General features: G+C 42.6%; 1 protein-coding gene across 4 annotated transcripts in view; it reads left to right on the top strand.

Moving 5' to 3' along the window:
• AGO2 (argonaute RISC catalytic component 2) overlaps nt 1–24,719 on the top strand; it is a 517,474-nt gene extending 492,755 nt beyond the window's left edge. For all 4 annotated transcript variants that reach the window (XM_069220804.1, XM_069220806.1, XM_069220805.1 and 1 more), the window contains exons 18-19: nt 463–662; nt 18,301–24,719. In XM_069220804.1, the coding sequence (XP_069076905.1) occupies nt 463–662; nt 18,301–18,409 (309 nt within the window). In that variant the 3' untranslated portion in view covers nt 18,410–24,719. The remainder of the gene's footprint in view (nt 1–462; nt 663–18,300) is intronic.
• The last annotated feature ends 2,839 nt before the right edge of the window (nt 24,720–27,558 follow it).

Here is a 27,558-nt window from a genome sequence, read left to right as displayed (position 1 = left end):
CATATCACTGTTGCATGGCTGATTATCCCATATGTCCTCTTGATGTTAGTCTTATCCGTCTGACTCGAAGGCACATAAAAACTTGATGTAACCTTCAGCATGCCTATTGGGGTGCTTTATTGACCCTGTGACATCACAGGGACGCCGCATATGACATAACAGTGGAGCCTGCACCCCCTATTGGCATGGGAGGGATATATTGAAGTATTTCTAGATCCAGACTGACAACTGGGATATTCAGAAGGTAAGGAATCTACATGTATATTGTCCCCCAAAAAGCGTACTACCAAAGGTAAGCAACTATCCTGGAGATACTTTAACACCTGTATTGATTCTACCATAGATTTTGGTAGGCAAATGTAAATGACTGAACACTCAAAATGTTTTTATTTTTCTGTTGTCTACTTAAACTGTGGCTGCATAATTTTGTTATTTTCCTGTGCTTGTTTTTTGTTTATGTAGGGAACAAGCAGACCTTCTCACTACCATGTTCTCTGGGATGACAATCGTTTTTCTTCGGATGAGTTACAGATACTAACTTACCAGCTATGTCATACATACGTGCGCTGTACTCGTTCCGTTTCAATCCCAGCACCAGCATACTATGCACATTTGGTTGCCTTTCGTGCAAGGTACCATTTAGTGGACAAGGAGCATGACAGGTAAGAAATGTCATTTGTCTGTTTTCTGTAAGGAAACTGATTAGCTATTCAGTTTTATTGCAGTGTAAATCTTGTCTACATTTTGATGCAATGCATGATTCTGATTTTTGGACTAATGATGATGCTTTTCAATTTTAAATGAAAATGTTGAGTTCTTCTCAAAAGACTGCCAATGACAAATAGCCCCCGACACTCACAATAGTCCACGCCATAGAAGCCATAAAGGTTTCTATATTTTCCAATGTAATGTTCAGAAGGACAAGCAGCATTGGGAATAAACATTAGATGAAAGAAAGATATAATTCAGGTCCTGAGTGATTTTGAAGGCAGTTAGACCTCAGGAATTAACCATGCAGGTATTATGGAGTAAACATTTTTGTATTTGTGTCGTTTTTTTGTCTTGAATGGACAAAATTCCAGTCCTGTTTTGCCCGAGTGTCATAAATGGTTTATGTGGCTAGACAGAGCATTTAGGGCCAGATATACATAGCTTTTTCTTGGCCGTAGAATCGGGCAATCGGCAAACAAAAAAAACATTATCCAATGTCCAAACTAAATTTTACGATTCCGAAAAATTGATTTGGTAATCTATTTACCGAATCGCAAAATGGGTTTGCAAGTCGCTATTAGGAAGGAGTGTGCCAAAGGTGGCCTTTCCTAATAGCGAGTTGCAGTGGATGTATGATTATTTTGTGACCGTGAATGTGGTCACAAAACAATTGCATTTACCACCAATTTCAAATTGGTGGTAACCCATTCGCAAACGGGAAGGACCCCTTTCCCTTGATCCCCAGAAGGCCACCATCCCTGTGAATGCGACCATTCCCAAATGGGCCGCAATTTGCGACCTGTCTCATGAATACTAATGAGGCAGGTCCCTTGTGACCCATTTGGGAATCGCCTAGTGTCTGAGACACTGTTGTACATCAGGTTTTGCGACTCGCAAATTGCGAATCTCAAAACCTGACCTCTGTACATCTGGCCCTAAGTTTTCATTGTCCACTTTACCATAACGAGTCTTGCTTGTTCTCTTCTCATACCAAAGACATTAAAAACACAGATAGAAACACTGGGAATTCTGTGCAGTGGCGTCAAGTATTGGCTTGAGTTTCAGCTGGTTGAAGAAGTCTCAGAGGCCACTTTGAGAAGATCCCTAAACTCTCAACTATCTTTGAAATGCTAAATGAGCATGTGGAGTTGGAAAATACAGTTGCAAAGAGATAAAAAACAAAGAATAAAGACTCCATGCTAGAACAAGGTTATCAGACTCAAGGCGGAAACCTTAAGATGAAGCTGCAGCAGGTTTTTTTGCCCAGGGCTGCACAACCTCAAGTTAAGCAATATACACATTATCCCCAAAATAAACACCCTGCATTAGTTTTCAAAGTGCAAATAATCCAGATTTCAGAGTTGACAAGACTGAAACACTCAGTTGAAATGTTAATTGAGGACCCTGCAGATGCTGCACCTGATCCTTCAAACATACCAAAGAAGACACAGAAAAGTGTTAGGCTTTAGAGAGGACCTGCACCGCTATACCAGTAACATCTAAGCATCACTGAGTATATGATGGGTTTCAGTGAGACCCCACGTCTTATGTAGAGCATAGGCTAACAGAAGACCTCATTGGCGTACACATTGAGAGTGGTTTAAACTGCAAAATGACTAAGGTCTTAAAGTCGATTCCCTTTTTGAAGTCATTATTTATTTTTTACCCAGTTACAGACAAGGACATTCAAAACATGGGTTCCGGTGTGTGGAGGTGCCAGCACCAAAGATGTACAATGACAACTGATAAGCAAGGACACTGACCAATCATTGTAACCTTCTCATTGTCTGAAATCACTGGGTGACCAGTCATTGAATTCTTGTTGAGGCAGATTAAGGCAGCAATGCTTGGCATATAGGATAATACTGCATGTCCTAATTATTCCTCCCATTGACATTCTAGACTCCATAGTTTCACGTTAGGCCCATTGAGATGTACCGAGCAGACAACAAACATTCTACCATTGGTGAGAGCAGGCCAGCAGATGGCTGTTTTAACTTCAACTGCAGAAGCCCAGCAATTGGACCTGTTCGCACCTGGCCATAACACGAAGTGCCAAGGGTCTCTCTGGGATGCCTTTTCCACAAACTAGTATTGCAAGTTTTCTTATACAATTCTTTTGTTTTCAGTAATACTCAGGATTGTATGGGAGATGAAGAGTGAGCATTGCACAGTGACTCTTAGCACTAGCGTGGCCCAGAAGACGTTGGTTCTCAGAGCTGTGAGAGATGTCTGTTGAAACTCCGTTTTAGTCGAGGAGGATGGTTATGACTCTTCTTGGCCTTTTGCATTCTCCTCATCCACAACACCGGGTGGTACATGCACGCCCTGCAATGGAACCTCAAATCGCTGTAGGCTCAACACAGGGCTGTCTCTTTACCTCCATTCATGTTTCAAGGGAGAGACTGAGGATCTGCAATGGTGGCTGAGCTACTGATTCGAACTGTGGTAGGCCACTCTCCCTTTCCCACTCAGAGCTCATACTCATGACAGACGCATCGCTGCTGGGTTGGGGAGTCACCTAGGAGCAGTGAAGTTCAGATGCCTTTGGTCTATGGCGGAGATCTTGGCTCCACATCAACCTGCTGGAAGCCTCAGCACTCCCCTTGGTCCTCAGGGCCTTCTTGGCATCCATCAAAAGGAAGCGGAAGGAGGTTCTCGCAGGCACTACCGCTATGTCATACTGCAACAAGCATGGCAGGGTGAAGACGTGTGCCCAGTTCCAGAAGGTCCAGTGCTTCTAGTGGTAGCTAGTACAACAGAAGATCTTCCTTGTTTCCACCTAATTGGACCCTCAGTGCCATAAGGGATGAACTGAGCTGGAGTCATTTGTCAGAACACAAGCAGTATCTCCATCCCAGGATGGTGCAGGGCTTCTTCGAACACTGGTGGGAGCCTTGGCTCAATCAATTCAACACTGTTTGGAGCATGCAGTGACAGAAAGTGGCCCCAATGCGCTTGTTTAAAGCAGTATTCCTGCTGGAATGGCACTAGGACTCTTGAACACCTTCGCACAGATACCGCTCCTACCTCTGGTTCTAAAGATAATCAGAAAAGACTTGGCCCAAGTCATCTTGATTGCCCTGCTCTCAACCAGGAGAGACTGGCCTCTAGAGCCTGAGTTTTTGTACTCCAATCTGACTTCCTCTTTGGGAGGAACCCTTGTCTTACCAGCAAGGCAAGGTCCTGCATTCCAAACTGCACAACTTTACACCACCATGCATGGATATTGTATGACAGCATTAAATGATGTCATACAGTATCCATGTTTCAATTAAATGTTTCAATTGTGCACCGAGGTGGTGTAAGTTATCATTGCTGCCAGACTCCCTTCCACAAAGTTGGTGTACACTGAGTGCTGGAAAAAATGTTTTTCCTGGTGTGGTGCCAGGGACAGAGATCCTTTAAAAGTCAACTTTTCTGATATTTCTTTGTTTGTTCTCTTCTTAGCCCAGGAAGGCCTTGCAGTGGGCACAGTGAAAGGTTACAAAAATACAACAAAAAATGCGAACGCCTAAAAGATTTGAACCTGTCAGTATAAATGTAACATCATACAGGAATAGTCGTAATATTAAGAAAAAAGCCTCACCCACCAAATGGTGCCATATTTCACTATTGGCATTGTTTCTCACTCCAGTAGAACAGTACCACTAGGGTAGACTCAACCACTTTTGGGGCTATTAAATATTCATTTATTCTGGACATTTCCTGAGGTCACATTCAGATTTTAAAAAATGGTTACGGATTTACCCCAATAACTTTATTTGGTGGGAACTGGTACCATGATTAAAAATATTTGGATATCAATCAGAAATCCAGTGGTCCTGTCACTTCTAATATGGTAACTCCCTAACCATTTTTAATTTGAATTGGACCTCTGAAATGTCCTGAAATTCTGAATATTTAAGAGATCCTGAAAGCGGTTGAGCCCACCCTAGTGGCACTATCCTACCAGGTGAGAAAAAACGCCAATGATGAAGCATGCCACCATTTGGTGGGAGAGATGTTTTTTCTTAACGTTATTAATATTCCTATAGGATGGTTCATAGGATATAACCAAGCATGAATTTCTTAGCCTTTTGCATTTTTTGTTGTGTTTTGTTGAATTTGGTAGGGATGATATGCAAAGGTCTTAATACCTCTCACAGTCTCTTTTGGTTATGTTTAACTACACAGTGAAAGGTTACCCATCAACGCTTTACTTTGTTGAATGGACCAACCATCAAAGGTTACCGGTTGTGATATATTTAATTGAAGGGATGTAACATATTGCATCCCAAACCATTTGTGATGCTCCGGTAAGTCTTTCATCTGGTCATGATATTTCTGATGTGCATGCCCTTTGAGCCTATGTAAAGTTCCTCCTTAAAGCTCTTGATTCTGAAAACAGTCCTTCCTTATTACCATCACATCCACATCGTGAGGGAGCTACAGGTGCTGTTAGTGCAGTCAACCTACTCTACCTTCTTTCTGGAGGACCTGGTCAGCTTTCCGTCCGACGGTTGTGACACTGTTACATGTTGGCCAATCAGTGACCTAGCATGCATTTTTTCACACTACCTCATCCCTCAATAGAGAAGGACATGCTCCATTGCCTTGATCCATAGAGGGTGTTGAACTTTTACATTGACCGGAAAAAAGATAATCAGGCAGACTATTCTCTTTGTTAGCTTCGGGTGTGAAGAAGTTGAGGGTGGTACTAAACAGGACTCTATCAATTTGGATAGTTATCTGCATTAAAATCTGCTGCACACTTGGCAAAAATCAGCTCACCGAGGACTAAAGAGGCTATTCCACCAGGGCCAAGGCCACTACAACGGCATTGGCACAGGGGTATGTTCTCGATACCTGTCAGGCTGCATCATGTGTCTGTATATTTAGGAGCTCTACAGGGAGTGCAGAATTATTAGGCAAATTAGTATTTTGACCACATCATCCTCTTTATGCATGTTGTCTTACTCCAAGCTGTATAGGCTCGAAAGCCTACTACCAATGAAGCATATTAGGTGATGTGCATCTCTGTAATGAGAAGGGGTGTGGTCTAATGACATCAACACCCTATATCAGGTGTGCATAATTATTAGGCAACTTCCTTTCCTTTGGCAAAATGGGTCAAAAGAAGGACTTGACAGGCTCAGAAAAGTCAAAAATAGTGAAATATCTTGCAGAGGGATGCAGCACTCTTAAAATTGCAAAGCTTCTGAAGCGTGATCATCGAACAATCAAGCGTTTCATTCAAAATAGTCAACAGGGTCGCAAGAAGCGTGTGGAAAAACCAAGGCGCAAAATAACTGCCCATGAACTGAGAAAAGTCAAGCGTGCAGCTGCCACGATGCCACTTGCCACCAGTTTGGCCATATTTCAGAGCTGCAACATCACTGGAGTGCCCAAAAGCACAAGGTGTGCAATATCAGAGACTTGGCCAAGGTAAGAAAGGCTGAAAGACGACCACCACTGAACAAGACACACAAGCTGAAACGTCAAGACTGGGCCAAGAAATATCTCAAGACTGATTTTTCTAAGGTTTTATGGACTGATGAAATGAGAGTGAGTCTTGATGGGCCAGATGGATGGGCCCGTGGCTGGATTGGTAAAGGGCAGAGAGCTCCAGTCCGACTCAGACGCCAGCAAGGTGGAGGTGGAGTACTGGTTTGGGCTGGTATCATCAAAGATGAGCTTGTGGGGCCTTTTCGGGTTGAGGATGGAGTCAGGCTCAACTCCCAGTCCTACTGCCAGTTCCTGGAAGACACCTTCTTCAAGCAGTGGTACAGGAAGAAGTCTGCATCCTTCAAGAAAAATATGATTTTCATGCAGGACAATGCTCCATCACACGCGTCCAAGTACTCCACAGCGTGGCTGGTAAGAAAGGGTATAAAAGAAGGAAATCTAACGACATGGCCTCCTTGTTCACCTGATCTGAACCCCATTGAGAACCTGTGGTCCATCATCAAATGTGAGATTTACAAGGAGGGAAAACAGTACACCTCTCTGAACAGTGTCTGGGAGGCTGTGGTTGCTGCTGCACGCAATGTTGATGGTGAACAGATCAAAACACTGACGGAATCCATGGATGGCAGGCTTTTGAGTGTCCTTGCAAAGAAAGGTGGCTATATTGGTCACTGATTTGTTTTTGTTTTGTTTTTGAATGTCAGAAATGTATATTTGTGAATGTTGAGATGTTATATTGGTTTCACTGGTAATAATAAATAATTGAAATGGGTATATATTTGTTTTTTGTTAAGTTGCCTAATAATTATTGTAAGGAAATGCCTCCTTGGCATGGTTGCCCCCTGACTTTTTGCCTTTGCTGATGCTATGTTTACAATTGAAAGTGTGCTGAGGCCTGCTAACCAGGCCCCAGCACCAGTGTTCTTTCCCTAACCTGTACTTTTGTATCCACAATTGGCAGACCCTGGCATCCAGATAAGTCCCTTGTAACTGGTACTTCTAGTACCAAGGGCCCTGATGCCAAGGAAGGTCTCTAAGGGCTGCAGCATGTCTTATGCCACCCTGGAGACCTCTCACTCAGCACAGACACACTGCTTGCCAGCTTGTGTGTGCTAGTGAGGACAAAACGAGTAAGTCGACATGGCACTCCCCTCAGGGTGCCATGCCAGCCTCTCACTGCCTATGCAGTATAGGTAAGACACCCCTCTAGCAGGCCTTACAGCCCTAAGGCAGGGTGCACTATACCATAGGTGAGGGTACCAGTGCATGAGCATGGTACCCCTACAGTGTCTAAACAAAACCTTAGACATTGTAAGAGCAGGGTAGCCATAAGAGTATATGGTCTGGGAGTCTGTCAAACACGAACTCCACAGCACCATAATGGCTACACTGAAAACTGGGAAGTTTGGTATCAAACTTCTCAGCACAATAAATGCACACTGATGCCAGTGTACATTTTATTGCAAAATACACCCCAGAGGGCACCTTAGAGGTGCCCCCTGAAACTTAACCGACTGTCTGTGTAGGCTGACTAGTTCCAGCAGCCTGCCACACCAGAGACATGTTGCTGGCCCCATGGGGAGAGTGCCTTTGTCACTCTGAGGCCAGTAACAAAGCCTGCACTGGGTGGAGATGCTAACACCTCCCCCAGGCAAGAGCTGTGACACCTGGCGGTGAGCCTCAAAGGCTCACCCCTTTGTCACAGCCCAGCAGGGCACTCCAGCTTAGTGGAGTTGCCCGCCCCCTCCGGCCACGGCCCCCACTTTTGGCGGCAAGGCTGGAGGGAACAAAGAAAGCAACAAGGAGGAGTCACTGGCCAGTCAGGACAGCCCCTAAGGTGTCCTGAGCTGAAGTGACTCTAACTTTTAGAAATCCTCCATCTTGCAGATGGAGGATTCCCCCAATAGGGTTAGGATTGTGACCCCCTCCCCTTGGGAGGAGGCACAAAGAGGGTGTACCCACCCTCAGGGCTAGTAGCCATTGGCTACTAACCCCCCAGACCTAAACACGCCCTTAAATTTAGTATTTAAGGGCTACCCTGAACCCTAGAAAATTAGATTCCTGCAACTACAAGAAGAAGGACTGCCTAGCTGAAAACCCCTGCAGAGGAAGACCAGAAGACGACAACTGCCTTGGCTCCAGAAACTCACCGGCCTGTCTCCTGCCTTCCAAAGATCCTGCTCCAGCGACGCCTTCCAAAGGGACCAGCGACCTCGACATCCTCTGAGGACTGCCCCTGCTTCGAAAAGACAAGAAACTCCCGAGGACAGCGGACCTGCTCCAAGAAAAGCTGCAACTTTGTTTCCAGCAGCTTTAAAGAACCCTGCAAGCTCCCCGCAAGAAGCGTGAGACTTGCAACACTGCACCCGGCGACCCCGACTCGGCTGGTGGCGATCCAACACCTCAGGAGGGACCCCAGGACTACTCTGATACTGTGAGTACCAAAACCTGTCCCCCCTGAGCCCCCACAGCGCCGCCTGCAGAGGGAATCCCGAGGCTTCCCCTGACCGCGACTCTTTGAACCTAAAGTCCCGACGCCTGGGAGAGACCCTGCACCCGCAGCCCCCAGGACCTGAAGGACCGGACTTTCACTGGAGAAGTGACCCCCAGGAGTCCCTCTCCCTTGCCCAAGTGGAGGTTTCCCCGAGGAACCCCCCCCTTGCCTGCCTGCAGCGCTGAAGAGATCCCTAGATCTCCCATTGACTTCCATTGCGAACCCAACGCCTGTTTCTACACTGCACCCGGCCGCCCCCGCGCTGCTGAGGGTGAAATTTCTGTGTGGACTTGTGTCCCCCCCGGTGCCCTACAAAACCCCCCTGGTCTGCCCTCCGAAGACGCGGGTACTTACCTGCAAGCAGACCGGAACCGGGGCACCCCCTTCTCTCCATTCTAGCCTATGTGTTTTGGGCACCACTTTGAACTCTGCACCTGACCGGCCCTGAGCTGCTGGTGTGGTGACTTTGGGGTTGCTCTGAACCCCCAACGGTGGGCTACCTTGGACCAAGAACTGAACCCTGTAAGTGTCTTACTTACCTGGTAAAACTAACAAATACTTACCTCCCCTAGGAACTGTGAAAATTGCACTAAGTGTCCACTTTTAAAACAGCTATTTGTGAATAACTTGAAAAGTATACATGCAATTTTTATGATTTAAAGTTCCTAAAGTACTTACCTGCAATACCTTTCAAATGAGCTATTACATGTAGAATTTGAACCTGTGGTTCTTAAAATAAACTAAGAAAAGATATTTTTCTATATAAAAACCTATTGGCTGGATTTGTCTCTGAGTGTGTGTACCTCATTTATTGTCTGTGTATGTACAACAAATGCTTAACACTACTCCTTGGATAAGCCTACTGCTCGACCACACTACCACAAAATAGAGCATTAGTATTATCTATTTTTACCACTATTTTACCTCTAAGGGGAACCCTTGGACTCTGTGCATGCTATTCCTTACTTTGAAATAGCACATACAGAGCCAACTTCCTACATTGGTGGATCAGCGGTGGGGTACAAGACTTTGCATTTGCTGGACTACTCAGCCAATACCTGATCACACGACAAATTCCAAAATTGTCATTAGAAATTGATTTTTGCAATTTGAAAAGTTTTCTAAATTCTTTAAAGTCCTGCTAGGGCCTTGTGTTAGTCCCTGTTAGCATTTCTTTTAGAGTTTAAAAGTTTGTAAAAGTTTGAATTAGATTCTAGAACCAGTTGTAGATTCTTAAAAAGTATTCCAACTTTTAGAAGCAAAATGTCTAGCACAGATGTGACTGTGGTGGAACTCGACACCACACCTTACCTCCATCTTAAGATGAGGGAGCTAAGGTCACTCTGTAAAATAAAGAAAATAACAATGGGCCCCAAACCTACCAAAATACAGCTCCAGGAGCTTTTGGCAGAGTTTGAAAAGGCCAACCCCTCTGAGGGTGGCAACTCAGAGGAAGAGGATAGTGACTTGGAGGACAATTCCCCCCTACCAGTCCTATCTAGGGAGAACAGGGTCCCTCAAACCCTGACTCCAAAAATAATAGTCAGAGATGCTGGTTCCCTCACAGGAGAGACCAACACCTCTGAAATCACTGAGGATAGCCCCAGTGAAGAGGACATCCAGTTAGCCAGGATGGCCAAAAGATTGGCTTTGGAAAGACAGATCCTAGCCATAGAGAGGGAAAGACAAGAGATGGGCCTAGGACCCATCAATGGTGGCAGCAACATAAATAGGGTCAGAGATTCTCCTGACATGTTGAAAATCCCCAAAGGGATTGTAACTAAATATGAAGATGGTGATGACATCACCAAATGGTTCACAGCTTTTGAGAGGGCTTGTGTAACCAGAAAAGTGAACAGATCTCACTGGGGTGCTCTCCTTTGGGAAATGTTCACAGGAAAGTGTAGGGATAGACTCCTCACACTCTCTGGACAAGATGCAGAATCTTATGACCTCATGAAGGGTACCCTGATTGAGGGCTTTGGATTCTCCACTGAGGAGTACAGGATTAGGTTCAGGGGGGCTCAAAAATCCTCGAGCCAGACCTGGGTTGACTTTGTTGACTACTCAGTGAAAACACTAGATGGTTGGATTCAAGGCAGTGGTGTAAGTAATTATGATGGGCTGTACAATTTATTTGTGAAAGAACACCTGTTAAGTAATTGTTTCAATGATAAACTGCATCAGCATCTGGTAGACCTAGGACCAATTTCTCCCCAAGAATTGGGAAAGAAGGCGGACCATTGGGTCAAGACAAGGGTGTCCAAGACTTCAACAGGGGGTGACCAAAAGAAAGGGGTCACAAAGACTCCCCAGCAGAAGGGTGATGAGACAACCAAAACTAAAAATAGTAAAGAGTCTTCTACAGGCCCCCAAAAACCTGCACAGGAGGGTGGGCCCAGAGCCTCTTCACAAAACAATGGGTACAAGGGTAAAAACTTTGATCCCAAAAAGGCCTGGTGTCATAGCTGTAAACAGCATGGACACCAAACTGGAGACAAGGCCTGTCCCAAGAAAGGTTCCACTCCAAACTCCCATCCAGGTAACACTGGTATGGCTAGTCTCCAAGTGGGATCAACAGTGTGCCCAGAGCAAATCAGGGTTCACACTGAAGCTACTCTAGTTTCTGAGGGTGGGGTGGATTTAGCCACACTAGCTGTCTGGCTGCCTAACATGCAAAAATACAGACAGCAACTCTTAATTAATGGGACTAGAATAGAGGGCCTGAGGGATACAGGTGCCAGTGTCACCATGGTGACAGAGAAACTGGTTTCCCCTGGCCAATACCTGACTGGAAAGACTTACACAGTCACCAACGCTGACAATCAGAGAAAAGTACATCCCATGGCAATGGTTACTTTAGAATGGGGAGGGGTCAATGGCCTGAAACAGGTGGTGGTCTCCTCAAATATCCCAGTGGACTGTCTGCTTGGAAATGACCTGGAGTCCTCAGCATGGGCTGAGGTAGAGCTAAAAACCCATGCAGCAATGCTGGGTATCCCTGAACTGGTGTGTGTGAAAACAAGAGCACAGTGCAAGGCACAGGGTGAAAAAGTAGAGCTGGAGTCTGGAAAAATGGCCCAGCCTACCAAGAGAACAGGAAAGTCAGTTGGGAAGCCAACCGCAACACAGCAAAAGAAAGGGAACCTCTCTTCTCAGGAAGAAGTTCTGCCCTCTGAGGGAACTGAGCCTTTGGAGCTTGAACCTTATCAGGTTGAGCTCTTGGGCCCAGGGGGACCCTCAAGGGAGGAGCTGTGTAAGGGACAAGAAACCTGTCCCTCTCTTGAAGGCCTTAGGCAGCAAGCTGCTGAAGAGTCCAAAGGCAAGAAAAATGGAACACATAGGGTCTATTGGGAAGATGGGCTCCTGTACACTGAGGCCAGAGACCCCAAACCTGGTGCCACTAGGAGAGTGGTAGTGCCTCAGCTGTTCAGAGAGTTCATCCTAACATTGGCCCATGACATTCCCCTTGCTGGACATTTGGGACAAACCAAGACGTGGGAGAGGTTAGTCAACCACTTCTACTGGCCCAATATGTCCAACATGGTTAAGGAGTTTTGCCTCTCCTGCCCCACCTGTCAAGCCAGTGGTAAGACAGGTGGGCATCCAAAGGCCCCCCTCATTCCACTTCCAGTGGTGGGGGTGCCCTTTGAAAGAGTGGGTGTGGACATAGTTGGTCCACTGGAACCTCCCACAGCCTCAGGAAATATGTATATCCTGGTAGTAGTGGATCATGCTACCAGGTATCCTGAAGCTATTCCCCTTAGGTCGACTACTGCCCCTGCAGTAGCCAAGGCCCTCATTGGTATCTTTACCAGAGTGGGTTTCCCTAAGGAGGTGGTGTCTGACAGAGGTACCAACTTCATGTCAGCATACCTAAAGCACATGTGGAATGAGTGTGGAGTGACTTATAAATTCACTACACCTTACCATCCACAAACTAATGGCTTAGTTGAGAGATTCAACAAGACATTAAAGGGCATGATCATGGGGCTCCCAGAAAAACTCAAAAGGAGATGGGATGTCCTCCTGCCATGTCTGCTTTTCGCTTACAGGGAGGTACCACAGAAGGGAGTAGGGTTCTCACCCTTTGAACTTCTGTTTGGTCATCCTGTAAGGGGACCACTTGCCCTTGTTAAAGAAGGCTGGGAGAGACCTCTCCATGAGCCTAAACAGGACATAGTGGACTATGTACTTGGCCTTCGCTCTAGAATGGCAGAGTACATGGAAAAGGCAACCAAAAACCTTGAGGCCAGCCAACAGCTCCAGAAGTTTTGGTATGACCAAAAGGCTGCACTGGTTGAGTTCCAACCAGGGCAGAAAGTCTGGGTTCTGGAGCCTGTGGCTCCCAGGGCACTCCAGGACAAATGGAGTGGCCCTTACCCAGTACTAGAGAGGAAGAGTCAGGTCACCTACTTGGTGGACCTGGGCACAAGCAGGAGCCCCAAGAGGGTGATCCATGTAAACCGCCTTAAGCTCTTCCACGACAGGGCTGATGTCAATCTGTTGATGGTAACAGATGAGGATCAGGAGGCAGAGAGTGAACCTCTCCCTGATCTTCTGTCATCAGACCCAAAAGATGGTACAGTAGATGGAGTGATCTACTCAGACACCCTCTCTGGCCAACAGCAAGCTGATTGTAGGAGAGTCCTACAACAGTTTCCTGAACTCTTCTCCTTAACCCCTGGTCAGACACACCTGTGTACCCATGAGGTGGACACAGGAGACAGCATGCCTGTCAAGAACAAAATCTTTAGACAGTCTGACCATGTTAAGGAAAGCATCAAGGTGGAAGTCCACAAGATGCTGGAATTGGGAGTAATTGAGCGCTCTGACAGCCCCTGGGCTAGCCCAGTGGTCTTAGTCCCCAAACCTCACACCAAAGATGGAAAGAAAGAGATGAGGTTTTGTGTGGACTACAGAGGGCTCAATTCTGTCACCAAGACAGATGCCCATCCAATTCCAAGAGCTGATGAGCTCATTGATAAATTAGGTGCTGCCAAATTTCTAAGTACCTTTGACTTGACAGCAGGGTACTGGCAAATAAAAATGGCACCTGGAGCAAAAGAAAAGACAGCCTTCTCCACACCTGATGGGCATTATCAGTTTACTGTTATGCCCTTTGGTTTAAAGAATGCCCCTGCCACCTTCCAAAGGTTGGTGAATCAAGTCCTTGCTGGCTTGGAGTCCTTTAGCACAGCTTATCTTGATGATATTGCTGTCTTTAGCTCCACCTGGCAGGATCACCTGGTCCACCTGAGGAAGGTTTTGAAGGCTCTGCAATCTGCAGGCCTCTCTATCAAGGCATCCAAATGCCAGATAGGGCAGGGAACTGTGGTTTACTTGGGCCACCTTGTAGGTGGAGGCCAAGTTCAGCCACTCCAACCCAAGATCCAGACCATTCTGGACTGGGTAGCTCCAAAAACCCAGACTCAAGTCAGGGCATTCCTTGGCTTGACTGGGTACTACAGGAGGTTTGTGAAGGGATATGGATCCATTGTGACAGCCCTCACTGAGCTCACCTCCAAGAAAATGCCCAAAAAAGTGAACTGGACTGTGGACTGCCAACAGGCCTTTGACACCCTGAAACAAGCAATGTGCTCAGCACCAGTTCTCAAAGCTCCAGATTATTCTAAGCAGTTCATTGTGCAGACTGATGCCTCTGAACATGGGATAGGGGCAGTTTTGTCCCAAACAAATGATGATGGCCTTGACCAGCCTGTTGCTTTCATTAGCAGGAGGTTACTCCCCAGGGAGCAGCGTTGGAGTGCCATTGAGAGGGAGGCCTTTGCTGTGGTTTGGTCCCTGAAGAAGCTGAGACCATACCTCTTTGGGACTCACTTCCTAGTTCAAACTGACCACAGACCTCTCAAATGGCTGATGCAAATGAAAGGTGAAAATCCTAAACTGTTGAGGTGGTCCATCTCCCTACAGGGAATGGACTTTATAGTGGAACACAGACCTGGGACTGCCCATGCCAATGCAGATGGCCTTTCCAGGTTCTTCCACTTAGAAAATGAAGACTCTCTTGGGAAAGGTTAGTCTCATCCTCTTTCGTTTGGGGGGGGGTTGTGTAAGGAAATGCCTCCTTGGCATGGTTGCCCCCTGACTTTTTGCCTTTGCTGATGCTATGTTTACAATTGAAAGTGTGCTGAGGCCTGCTAACCAGGCCCCAGCACCAGTGTTCTTTCCCTAACCTGTACTTTTGTATCCACAATTGGCAGACCCTGGCATCCAGATAAGTCCCTTGTAACTGGTACTTCTAGTACCAAGGGCCCTGATGCCAAGGAAGGTCTCTAAGGGCTGCAGCATGTCTTATGCCACCCTGGAGACCTCTCACTCAGCACAGACACACTGCTTGCCAGCTTGTGTGTGCTAGTGAGGACAAAACGAGTAAGTCGACATGGCACTCCCCTCAGGGTGCCATGCCAGCCTCTCACTGCCTATGCAGTATAGGTAAGACACCCCTCTAGCAGGCCTTACAGCCCTAAGGCAGGGTGCACTATACCATAGGTGAGGGTACCAGTGCATGAGCATGGTACCCCTACAGTGTCTAAACAAAACCTTAGACATTGTAAGTGCAGGGTAGCCATAAGAGTATATGGTCTGGGAGTCTGTCAAACACGAACTCCACAGCACCATAATGGCTACACTGAAAACTGGGAAGTTTGGTATCAAACTTCTCAGCACAATAAATGCACACTGATGCCAGTGTACATTTTATTGCAAAATACACCCCAGAGGGCACCTTAGAGGTGCCCCCTGAAACTTAACCGACTGTCTGTGTAGGCTGACTAGTTCCAGCAGCCTGCCACACCAGAGACATGTTGCTGGCCCCATGGGGAGAGTGCCTTTGTCACTCTGAGGCCAGTAACAAAGCCTGCACTGGGTGGAGATGCTAACACCTCCCCCAGGCAAGAGCTGTGACACCTGGCGGTGAGCCTCAAAGGCTCACCCCTTTGTCACAGCCCAGCAGGGCACTCCAGCTTAGTGGAGTTGCCCGCCCCCTCCGGCCACGGCCCCCACTTTTGGCGGCAAGGCTGGAGGGAACAAAGAAAGCAACAAGGAGGAGTCACTGGCCAGTCAGGACAGCCCCTAAGGTGTCCTGAGCTGAAGTGACTCTAACTTTTAGAAATCCTCCATCTTGCAGATGGAGGATTCCCCCAATAGGGTTAGGATTGTGACCCCCTCCCCTTGGGAGGAGGCACAAAGAGGGTGTACCCACCCTCAGGGCTAGTAGCCATTGGCTACTAACCCCCCAGACCTAAACACGCCCTTAAATTTAGTATTTAAGGGCTACCCTGAACCCTAGAAAATTAGATTCCTGCAACTACAAGAAGAAGGACTGCCTAGCTGAAAACCCCTGCAGAGGAAGACCAGAAGACGACAACTGCCTTGGCTCCAGAAACTCACCGGCCTGTCTCCTGCCTTCCAAAGATCCTGCTCCAGCGACGCCTTCCAAAGGGACCAGCGACCTCGACATCCTCTGAGGACTGCCCCTGCTTCGAAAAGACAAGAAACTCCCGAGGACAGCGGACCTGCTCCAAGAAAAGCTGCAACTTTGTTTCCAGCAGCTTTAAAGAACCCTGCAAGCTCCCCGCAAGAAGCGTGAGACTTGCAACACTGCACCCGGCGACCCCGACTCGGCTGGTGGCGATCCAACACCTCAGGAGGGACCCCAGGACTACTCTGATACTGTGAGTACCAAAACCTGTCCCCCCTGAGCCCCCACAGCGCCGCCTGCAGAGGGAATCCCGAGGCTTCCCCTGACCGCGACTCTTTGAACCTAAAGTCCCGACGCCTGGGAGAGACCCTGCACCCGCAGCCCCCAGGACCTGAAGGACCGGACTTTCACTGGAGAAGTGACCCCCAGGAGTCCCTCTCCCTTGCCCAAGTGGAGGTTTCCCCGAGGAACCCCCCCCTTGCCTGCCTGCAGCGCTGAAGAGATCCCTAGATCTCCCATTGACTTCCATTGCGAACCCGACGCCTGTTTCTACACTGCACCCGGCCGCCCCCGCGCTGCTGAGGGTGAAATTTCTGTGTGGACTTGTGTCCCCCCCGGTGCCCTACAAAACCCCCCTGGTCTGCCCTCCGAAGACGCGGGTACTTACCTGCAAGCAGACCGGAACCGGGGCACCCCCTTCTCTCCATTCTAGCCTATGTGTTTTGGGCACCACTTTGAACTCTGCACCTGACCGGCCCTGAGCTGCTGGTGTGGTGACTTTGGGGTTGCTCTGAACCCCCAACGGTGGGCTACCTTGGACCAAGAACTGAACCCTGTAAGTGTCTTACTTACCTGGTAAAACTAACAAATACTTACCTCCCCTAGGAACTGTGAAAATTGCACTGTGTCCACTTTTAAAACAGCTATTTGTGAATAACTTGAAAAGTATACATGCAATTTTTATGATTTAAAGTTCCTAAAGTACTTACCTGCAATACCTTTCAAATGAGCTATTACATGTAGAATTTGAACCTGTGGTTCTTAAAATAAACTAAGAAAAGATATTTTTCTATAACAAAACCTATTGGCTGGATTTGTCTCTGAGTGTGTGTACCTCATTTATTGTCTATGTGTATGTACAACAAATGCTTAACACTACTCCTTGGATAAGCCTACTGCTCGACCACACTACCACAAAATAGAGCATTAGTATTATCTATTTTTACCACTATTTTACCTCTAAGGGGAACCCTTGGACTCTGTGCATGCTATTCCTTACTTTGAAATAGCACATACAGAGCCAACTTCCTACAATTATGCACAGTAACAGTCACCTGCACACACAGATATCCCCCTAACATAGCTAAAACTAAAAACAAACTAAAAACTACTTCCAAAAATATTCAGCTTTAATATTAATGAGTTTTTTGGGTTCATTGAGAACATGGTTGTTGTTCAATAATAAAATTAATCCTCAAAAATACAACTTGCCTAATAATTCTGCACTCCCTGTATTAACTTCACGGCCAGGGCAGACGTGAAGGTCACTATGCTTACTTGGACCTGCAGGACTTTTTGTTTGAGAACTCTCCCTAAGCCCTCCACATTTGGAAGGTATTGGGTTGGTATCTGTTCTAAAGGTTGCGGAGTCAGCGATTAGAGGTATCTGTCAGAAGAACAAGTTACCTTTGGTAATGCTCATTCTGGTCAATATTTTTTTACTTCAAAACCCTCATTGCCCTCCCACCTCTGAGTTACCGGAGTCGCTGTTAAACATCTGAAAAGATCCTAAATTAAGAGGTCAGCACACGGTCACCAACAGTTGTTCTGCATCTGAAGGAGCAGAAAGATGGAGACAAGACAATGTCAGTGCACAGGGGTGGTACTTTCGTGACTCTGCTCCATCACTTTTTTGGAGAACTCTGAATCCAGTGGAGAGCTGCTTGAAGCAGAGCTGTGGAAGTTCTCCGAATCTCATCTGGCGATATTCTAAATGTGAGGAAACGGAGGTTCGAGTATCCAACAGAAACAGTGTAACCAAAGGTAAGTAAATTATTCTTAATTTCTAATCTGCAGGGCTGGTGGTAAGCATTACCTAATAAATCAATAACGTTTCTAATACTTTATTTTATATAGTACTCTAAATTTATGAAGCTGCTGGATTCGAGTTCAACATCTCAAACCTTTTTCCTTCTTTTATCAGTGCTGAAGGCAGCCACACATCTGGCCAGAGTAATGGCAGAGATCACCAAGCACTTGCGAAAGCAGTTCAAGTTCACCAGGACACACTGCGCACCATGTACTTTGCTTGACATGTTTTAATGTTCAGCAGTTCCTGTAGTACAGGAGGTGGATTCACGCCAGACCAGCTGCACTTAGACCAACAGTTGCTCAAACGCCAGTGACAGCCAGCAAAAGTATCATTCATCCATCTGCTCAGTTCCTGCTCATTCTGAAGAAAAGCCTTCCGTCCAGAATTTCAGACTATTTTGAGCTGCGGTCCTGCGTTTGTGTGAACGTTTACACACACGCGCGCATAAACACAAAGAACTTTCAAAAGTTTTATTTTTGTCTGTTTATTAAAGAAGTTTGCCAAACTCAAAGCTGCTCCTACGAAATGTTAAAAAGAAAGATTTTGGTAATTATAATTGAAAGCTGTGGCTCTCAGGGTAAAAAGCAAAAATATCGATCTGTTGTGTTTGGCTGATCAAATAATTGTTTTCCATTATTACAAATTGGACACCTGCTAATAACCAGCTTGGCGAAAATGAAGCAAATCATTTGTTCAAAGTTAGCATTTTACTAAATCAAAACACTAGCTTGGATGTTGAAGCCTTGAAAAGTCTGGAACTTGTCTTGAAATATTTGTTTGGGGAAAGCTAATTTCTTATAATATTTTTGTCTTGTGTTTTGTGGACTTTGTGTGTCAAAGGGCAGGTTTGCTTCTTAATCTATTTTGTTTTTCATTCTGCTGCTTTCAGAGCAGTAGGTCATAGTACAATCTATGATATAACTGCCGAGAAAACCAATACTTGTTTTTAGAACTAAGTGTAGTGTAAGTTGGCAAACATATAACTAATTTTGTGCCATTTTTAAAAGATTGTTGTGAAATGAAAGATTCTATTTTGGGGGATACCTGAAAATTAATCATAAAATGGTCTTCTTAGACTGTTTATTTCTTTCCAAAGTTTTTAAACAATACGGGTCTATGATAATACAGTACAATCTTTTTTTTCACTGTTTAAAATAATGTAGCCATTGTTTCACAGTATTAATGTGAGATTAGATTATATTTATTATATTTACTAAAGGAGTGTGCATCATAATTCCAATAACATATCACGCATATATTTGACTTCTTAAAGCAAAAATGTGTCAAGCAGACCCTAATGTTTAAATTCCGGAATATGCAAGTGGCTTTGACCAGATAGTTAAGTGATATCTGTGTAGTGTCATTACAGTGTTGAGCTCCTGGAATGACTTTGTTTGCATTTTGGCACCAATTGCTAGTTCTGAGTGTGGAGACCCATGTGTTTTCGTAAAGACGTTCACACACAAAATCTAAGGTAAACTATGATTACTCTTTCCAAAAGAAGAAACAAGTATACCATCGCAGCACAAACCAGAGCAGCTGAAGTTATGTTTGCAGATGTGTTGTCAGTTTAACTAATAATGGGATAGGAATGTGTTCTGCTTTATGCCTTCATTGGGTTATTCTTGGTATGGAGTATATTTTTAATTATCTGGCGTGCATGGGTTTGGTGGAATATGTAGGCAAGAATTACACACCTTTGTCGATATATTGTAAAATCTATGATGTTTTTACACTGACACCCAATGACACGTCCCCCTAAAAAGTGTTTATTTTGATGGATGGGTCTTTTCATTGTTGGATCTTAGGTGTCTTATGTAGAACGTATGTTCCAGCAGGCAATGCATTGTTGCATTTATTTCACTTCTTAAGCAATCGTGCTTAGTGGCATAAAATATTCTTCCATCATCTCCTAGTGCATATTGTTCCAAAATGTTAAAAATAATGTAGTGGTCAGAATTAGCTCACAAGTTATTTTTTTCTCATCAGTATAACCGAAGTACATATATAGATAGTGTTTGTGTAGGGCTGTGTGTGTGCGTGAGTGAAATCAATGTATGTGTATGTAACTAAATGTTTGCACACATTCGTGGATAGAGGATTTCATGGCATTACATTATCCCTTGTCAGGAATTGCTAAATGTTGAGTTATAATGCTGGTAGACATCTTAAGCATTATTAATTGAAAAAACAGTGCAACACCATGATATCAAGTATTCCATTGATTGGGTGTAGGATGAATCTGGTGATTTGAGACATAATCTTTTAAGTAGCCAGATACTGTTTCAATTAAATATGGGCAGTTTTACTGCAAACTGTTTACTTACACAGGCCTCATGACATGAAAAGGATGGACATATTTGTGTTAGTGACTTAAGATATATTTATTTTAGATGCATGTATGTCCTTTCCAAGTCTAAACAAACTACTTTATTTACATAATGGCATTTAAGTTCCACCTGTGTGAAACATAGATCCATATACCCATTGCACTAATAGTGGCATCATTAATAATAATATGAAAGGATTAGGGTGGAACTTTATATTGTTTTAATGAAACATGTTTGTGTTTCTCTCTGTTTATTTATCACATCTGCTAAGTCTAAATTTGTTGCAGGTCACACTGCCTTTTCAGTTCTATTTAAGAAAGTATAACAAATACCCTTCCTTCACTGCTTCAGTGTAACATCAGTTGTTGCACTGTAGCAGGACTCTCTTGTTGCTCCACATCATGACTTATTTTAATCATAATCTATTTATATACTTTTGCTTATTTCAAATAATGTATCTACTAATTAATTCAAGTCGTAAAGCAAGGGATACATTATTCTGAGCGGTTTTTCGTGTATGGAGAAGTAACAATTGATTTTCAAAGGGAATCTTCTTTCGCCCAACTGGATTGTAAACCAAAGTTATACATGTGCATTGCATGGTTAAATCCAATAACAAAATCCTACTTAAGTGCAGACCACACAGACGTTTTGTACCATAAGGAGGAAAATGTTTGAATTACAAAAAAAAATAGGTCAGATATGGTTACAAGCGATGATTAAACATTGATTGGAATGTTTCTATAAAGCTCCTTGATTATACAGATTTGGTCAGTGGATAGCTGGACTTTTTGGTTGAATGTCTGCCTAATTCGAGTGATAGTTTTTTAAATGTAAATCAAATAGGTTGCTATTACTCCTGGCACTCTTATTGTGAATCCTAGAATGGATGTGTTTATTACCACACCAATAAACAAAACCATTTTGTAAGGATAATAACAGATTGAGCTTGTACCTTACCTTGTTTAGAAAACCAAGACTTTTAAGGCTTTGCTTGATTGTTTAATTATTAGATATTCAATAATGGAATGTTGAACCAAACGTGAGTGGAGAAAGCTTAAACTTTCTTTCTTCAGATAGGTTTTTGCTGTTATGCTGTGTGTTTCAGTATAGAGTAGTGATCTTGTGTGAGTGAAGACAGGTAACTTTTGGTTTCTTCCCAGTGTCTTTAGAAAATTTAGGAACAGATTGTTCTGTTTTGAAAAGTTAACATCACATACACTGCAGTTTGCAAACTGCAGTTTCAATTTCAAAATGTAAATTCTCTATTGTAAGCATTCAGTTACTTGGTTAGTGACATGGCCCTAAAAGCTTTTGAAGCAGCAGAACAAAGCCATAATCTTTTATGCATAACAAAGTATCTCCTCCTTACATGAGACAAAGAATTGTACATTCATATTCATGTATGCTCTCTACATTTACCATCAATCATAAGCAAGTACATGCTTTCATTTATATGCATATATACATATATTTATAATCCCCTGTAATATAAATGCGTCATACTGGCTATTGCACATACATGACTTGCCCCGATTTATACGCAGTACTTTTCTGACCTTTTATATGGTGTTATCTTGCTCCCTGACACACGCATACAATCGTTTTATATGAGCTGCAATTCATACCCAACAATAATTGCACTGAGTTTTGAAAACTTCCTTTTTATTACTGTGTGAACATATTTTGCATCTGCTGTATCTTTTAAAATACTGTAAATATGTTTATGTAGAGTTCAAATAGAAATGCAGAAATGCATATTTTTTGTTTTAGAGGAAACTGCCATATTCTGCAGTTAAGTATTAAGCTTTGTTTTGATGATGGACTTATATGATATTATTATTTTTATCATTTTGGTTTCCCACATGTAGATAAATCATGAAGGAGAGAGTCTCATATTTATTTTCAACTAGATTGTGAGGGACAGGCTGCCTTTCTTATTTTTTTTTTTTTTTCTCTTGATCAACCAGAGGTTTGAAATAGAGCAGAGCCCTGCATTACTGGCTTTTGTCTCTGGTGTCTGTTACGTTTCGTAAGGCAAACATTTGTAAGGTATGTGCATCCAAGGGGTTGTGTGCAAACTTTATGTGAATGTCTTTGCTTTTGCGCTTTACATTTGTCCGTAGTCTAGTACTGCATTTTGTCCTTGTAGCTTTCATTACTTGAGCTTAGCATCAGAAAGCTGAAGAACAAGTCTGATAATGTTTGAAAGATTGCTCTACCAAATTGCCTTTTTTTCGTCCTCACAATGGGAAATGTCATTGGAGCCATCAATATTGGTGCTAATTGATATCATAATGCATACAAGTGCCAATCCAAAACCAAACTGATTTTTCCTGTGGGAGTTGGCATTCTTTTGGTCCCAAAGTTATCGGTCATTGTCTGTCCTATATTGCTCATCAGGTCATCTTTGAACATTTTTCCATGTCTTTTCCACTGCTTGCTCTCACCCAGCCTGACTGTTCTTTTGACGTGAATGTACTTGGTTGTCCGAATTACTGTAAATGTAAACTTGATACTACCTTTGGGTTGAACGAGTAGGTGCAGTTAATGGCTACCTCTAAGTTAGTGAACTGATAGGAAGTTGTATTTATGTGCTTGAAAAGCAGCCCTTCAAGACAACAGCCAAAATATCACTGAGAGTTGCAGGTTTCTAGACATTAAGTCTGTTCTCTTTCAAGAGCTTGTGTGCCATATTTCACTCTTGTAAACGTCTACCACTGTGGCTTTTACTGAAAGCTGTGAGGGTTGTTTATGTTCAGAATGCAAGTGTGATAGGATTATGGTTGCCATTGACTTGCCCCCTGTGCTTTCCGGTTTTAAAAGAGCATAATAAATGCTGATGGAGGTTCTGATCTCTGTATAATGATTTAGCTAGGTATGCTGTTTAGAGCAACAATGTTCTATTTTTCTATTTGGAGATGCATATTACCTGTACATTTCTGTTCATAAACAGATAACACTATACAGGTGCTAAAATATTGGAAATAATTGATTATCTGTTTATGTATAGAAATCACTGCACTGCTCTGTACTGAAGAGTATTGAATGCTGAGTGCATTGGCTTTTACTTACCTCACAGTGCTCAAGTACAGAATGGAACGTGTGTGTTAATGTGCCAGTCTAAACCCCATATTACAAATAGAAATCAAGCAACCCATTTTACACTCACATAGCCTTTTTGCCTGTTACCTTTACAAACGAAAAACAGGAAAGGTAATCGTTTCAAGAAAAAATTGCAGAAAAAATATGAATCTGTGGTTGTTGCTCCTCAAATCGGGTCTTTGTTTGCCCCCTGTTAGCCAGACCAGAGTTTCATTTTGCATTGAAGCTCCGTTGCTTTTATTTTTTGGTCTTGATGCTAATTTGCTTGCAGTTGAGGCTTTAAGTAAATCTAGTCTTGGAAGGTTACATATGGACATAATCCATACAAAGAAAATCATACTTGAAATGTGAATGTGCACCTTAGGGTAAAAAGCAACATTACCACATTTAAAAGTAGTAGTAACTTAACCTTTCATTCCTGGCAGATCCGAGTTTCATTCTAGGCTGTTTATTAAATGCAAGTTGTGACAAATTAGGCTGCCTAGTGGTGAGTTAATTTCATACTACATTCCCGTAATACATATTTATCAATCTGAGAACAGCATCTACCAAATGAAAAGCATGCACCTGAACCATTCTAGTGACTTAAGGGACAGGTTATCAGATAACTTAAATTTGACCTAAGTAGTTTTGCGTTTGAGATTAGATATGTTTTATTGAACAACAAATTATATGAGAATATAATATAAATTGAGAACAAAACTACTTAAATTGATGGTGCTTTTAACCAGACACCTTTTTGTTACATTGTAAAATATCATTTTTGTAGCTATCATATCCATGGTGCAGATAGTTGTTCCTTTTTTGTAATATAAGTGAAACTGAACAGACTGTGACACATACATTTTATTAATCCTAAATGATTAAAGATCCTTAGCTTGGGACGTCACATAACAATTTACAAGAAAGAAGAGTTTATCAGCAATAAAATGAAACTGTGAGAGCTAAGAATGTTTAAACATGAAAGATTGTAGTTTACACATCCAGGTGTCTTTCCTTAGCAAGACGTCAGATGGCTTATGGCAAAGTACCTGTGGTTTAAAACACTTAGTTTTAAATGCTTTCTTTATTAAAAAAAAAAAAAAAAAAGAAAAAGAAAGGAAAAAACAATTCCTTTAACATTGCACATGGATTTCATTTTCTTTTACCAATACAAGTTAAATGGCATTTTGAATAAAGAAAACTGACTGTTCAAAGTTTACATTTTTTAAGGAAAGTAAAGATCTAATTTCAAGCGGTACTGGATAAATGGGAAATTGGTTTTGTGTCTTTGCTATGCACTCATGGTGGTATTTTTTGAAATAACGGTGCAGTACTGTCTTAAAAGCCCCTTTTGTATTGGTTAATAAATGTATCCATATAACTATGCATTTATCTACAGTTAAAAAACTTTCTATTTGTTTAAAAGTCAAAATAAAAGTTACTGAAACTACGTGGTTTGTTTTAGAACTTGACCAGTTTCATATTCAAATGAGTTTTTATTTTATCGTAAGATACGTTTCGGTATCCTTAACTCAAATTGGTGTGGTCTGCTGCCACTTTAAGCCTTAATAAGCCATTGTTTTGCTTACCAATTTTTCTTGTCATTACGAATTTGCATGTGTATTAACAAACATAAAAAAGGCAAAAACTGTTGAAACACAATACAGGTCATTTAAAACAAATGTTATTTCTCTGTAATGCAAATACTTAATAAATGGGGCACTAGAAAAAAAAGTTACTCCTGTCATGAGTAATAAAGGGAATATGTAGCTCGAACTGTGATTGCTGTTCTGTCCTTTGGCTGCCACCTGTTGCTTATAGGTCAACGATTAAAATCTATTGCAGCTTAGAATAGCCACCTGTTTTGGAGATGTGGAGATTTGATTTTGATGTGTTAGAAAAAGTTTTTATTTGCAAATGGCTAGGACTATAGTTTGACACCTTCCTGATGTCCCAAGATGTATTTGGTTTGTGCTGTCATTTCCACTTTTAACTATTTATGCAGTGTTTTTCTTCAGTATTTTAATTTGGCATCAGTTGAAGCGTAGGGGACCCAGCTCTTTACAGTTTGTAACTACCTCATTTAAATAGTTGGGTGCTATTTTGAAATAAACAATATGTGAACGTTTTCAGAGAAAGTGACCAAATGGCGTGTTTCTGTAACTCTCCTGTGCTAGACAATATCATAGCAACCATAGTTCTGTTTATTTTCAAATTCTGTAGTGTGAAAAGTGTTGGCGGGAATTATGCAGAAGGCAGTGCACCCTCTGGAGTCTCGATGGATGCAGACCAGAGGCCCAAATACACGAGGCAGGATCAAAGCAGGTTAATGCTGCCATATGCCTTCCAGACTTTGTGCTGGATATACTCTGTGCCTTTTAAGTAGTCCCATCATGTACAAGACATAATTATTCACAAAATAATAAATATTAGTTTAGCAGCAATATATATGTACTATGTATACATATATGAATTTGTGCGTGGCACAAATTGTTATTAAAAATAAAATGTTTTAAAAATAGTCTGGGAAATATTTTCTTAAAAACGAAACAGATGCAAATATTAAAATACTACTAAATTGTGCTTTTATGTACTTAATGTATTTGTTCATACACGTGCTTAGAAAGACATGTAAGTGGGGTAAAAGAAAAACATTGAAAATGACAATTCTGTAAGCCTTTTTTTAACAGTTCCCTACACTGTCTACTGTTTGTACTTGAAATCTGTGTCTAAGTTTAGGATGGTCACTTCATATGCTCGGACTGCATATTCCGTTTTTCAATTGAACTTTCTTTGTTTCTGATCCTATTGACTGAGGAATCAGCACTTTATATTTTCATTTTATAGCCTGGAGCTATATTTTCTGTAGTGTTTAGAAAGACAAGAACTTAAACGTATATTCTTCCTTGCAGTAGTTTTCTACACGTAAAAGATCAAATAAGGACAGTAAAAGCAGACCAGTAGATTAAGTTGTGGTGACAGAAGTTAAATAAAAAGTATGCCATTGCAGTTGGTGTTTAATAAGTAATGCTTGTATTAAATGATTTAACATCCATAATATATTAGGTAGTAGGAGTCTCTATTTTTATTTAAATCAGAACTATTAATGCCTGTTTAGAGTATATTACTGACATTCCTTGGTGGCAAGACTTTAATGTTTGAAGAAAGGAGGAAAATGTGTGTGGCATTTTGCTGCTGACACCCAGCAAGCAAAATTGCCTCTGTTAAACTTTTTTATAAAACTGCACCATCAGGTCGATATGTAAGCTATATTTTTAAAAGACTAATCATCCTTTAATATGCTGCATAAAACTTATCAGCATTATTGCACTTTCTCAATAATTAATGCCCTGCGATTAGCTCATCAAATGGACAAACCTTAGAGTTTTTAGTGAACAATAGTACTTTGGGCAAAAGGTAAAATTTCTCTAGGTACCTCAAGAAAAGAAAAACGCCTGAACATGCTGCATTGACTTTTATTTTATTTTTACTTATTACCCAGTGTTTTGTGTTTTCTGCTTGTAATTTTTGTTCAATATTATTACATACTATGTTTTGTTTTCTGGACCCAAGTGAACTGTTATTGTTGTAAAGTAGTATCCTTTTTGTGTTTGCGTTGTCATATTTGGGATAAAATTTACTTCAGTACCGTAGTGTTAAAAAGGATACTGCATTTGATAAACGAACAGTATGCAATGTGCTTCCCATGCATTATTGCCTGTTGCTTCTTTCAGCACATTCTTAAGGTGTAATACACAGCTTTTATTGCCCACAGAAGTTATTTAGATGGTTTAGCATTTTGCAGTTTCGAGCAGATCAGTTCCTGCTTTGTCTAAAATGTGAAACATGTACAGAAAAAATGACCAGTCATAATATTATTGAATGTGATTATCACCACTTACTAGTTACGTCTGTAGCAATAAAGCAGCCAGGCAACTTAAATGGCAAATAA

The sequence above is a fragment of the Pleurodeles waltl genome, chromosome 2_2, assembly GCF_031143425.1.
Source record: "Pleurodeles waltl isolate 20211129_DDA chromosome 2_2, aPleWal1.hap1.20221129, whole genome shotgun sequence".
Taxonomy (NCBI): domain Eukaryota; kingdom Metazoa; phylum Chordata; class Amphibia; order Caudata; family Salamandridae; genus Pleurodeles; species Pleurodeles waltl.
This window is presented reverse-complemented; position numbering and strand designations above follow the sequence as displayed.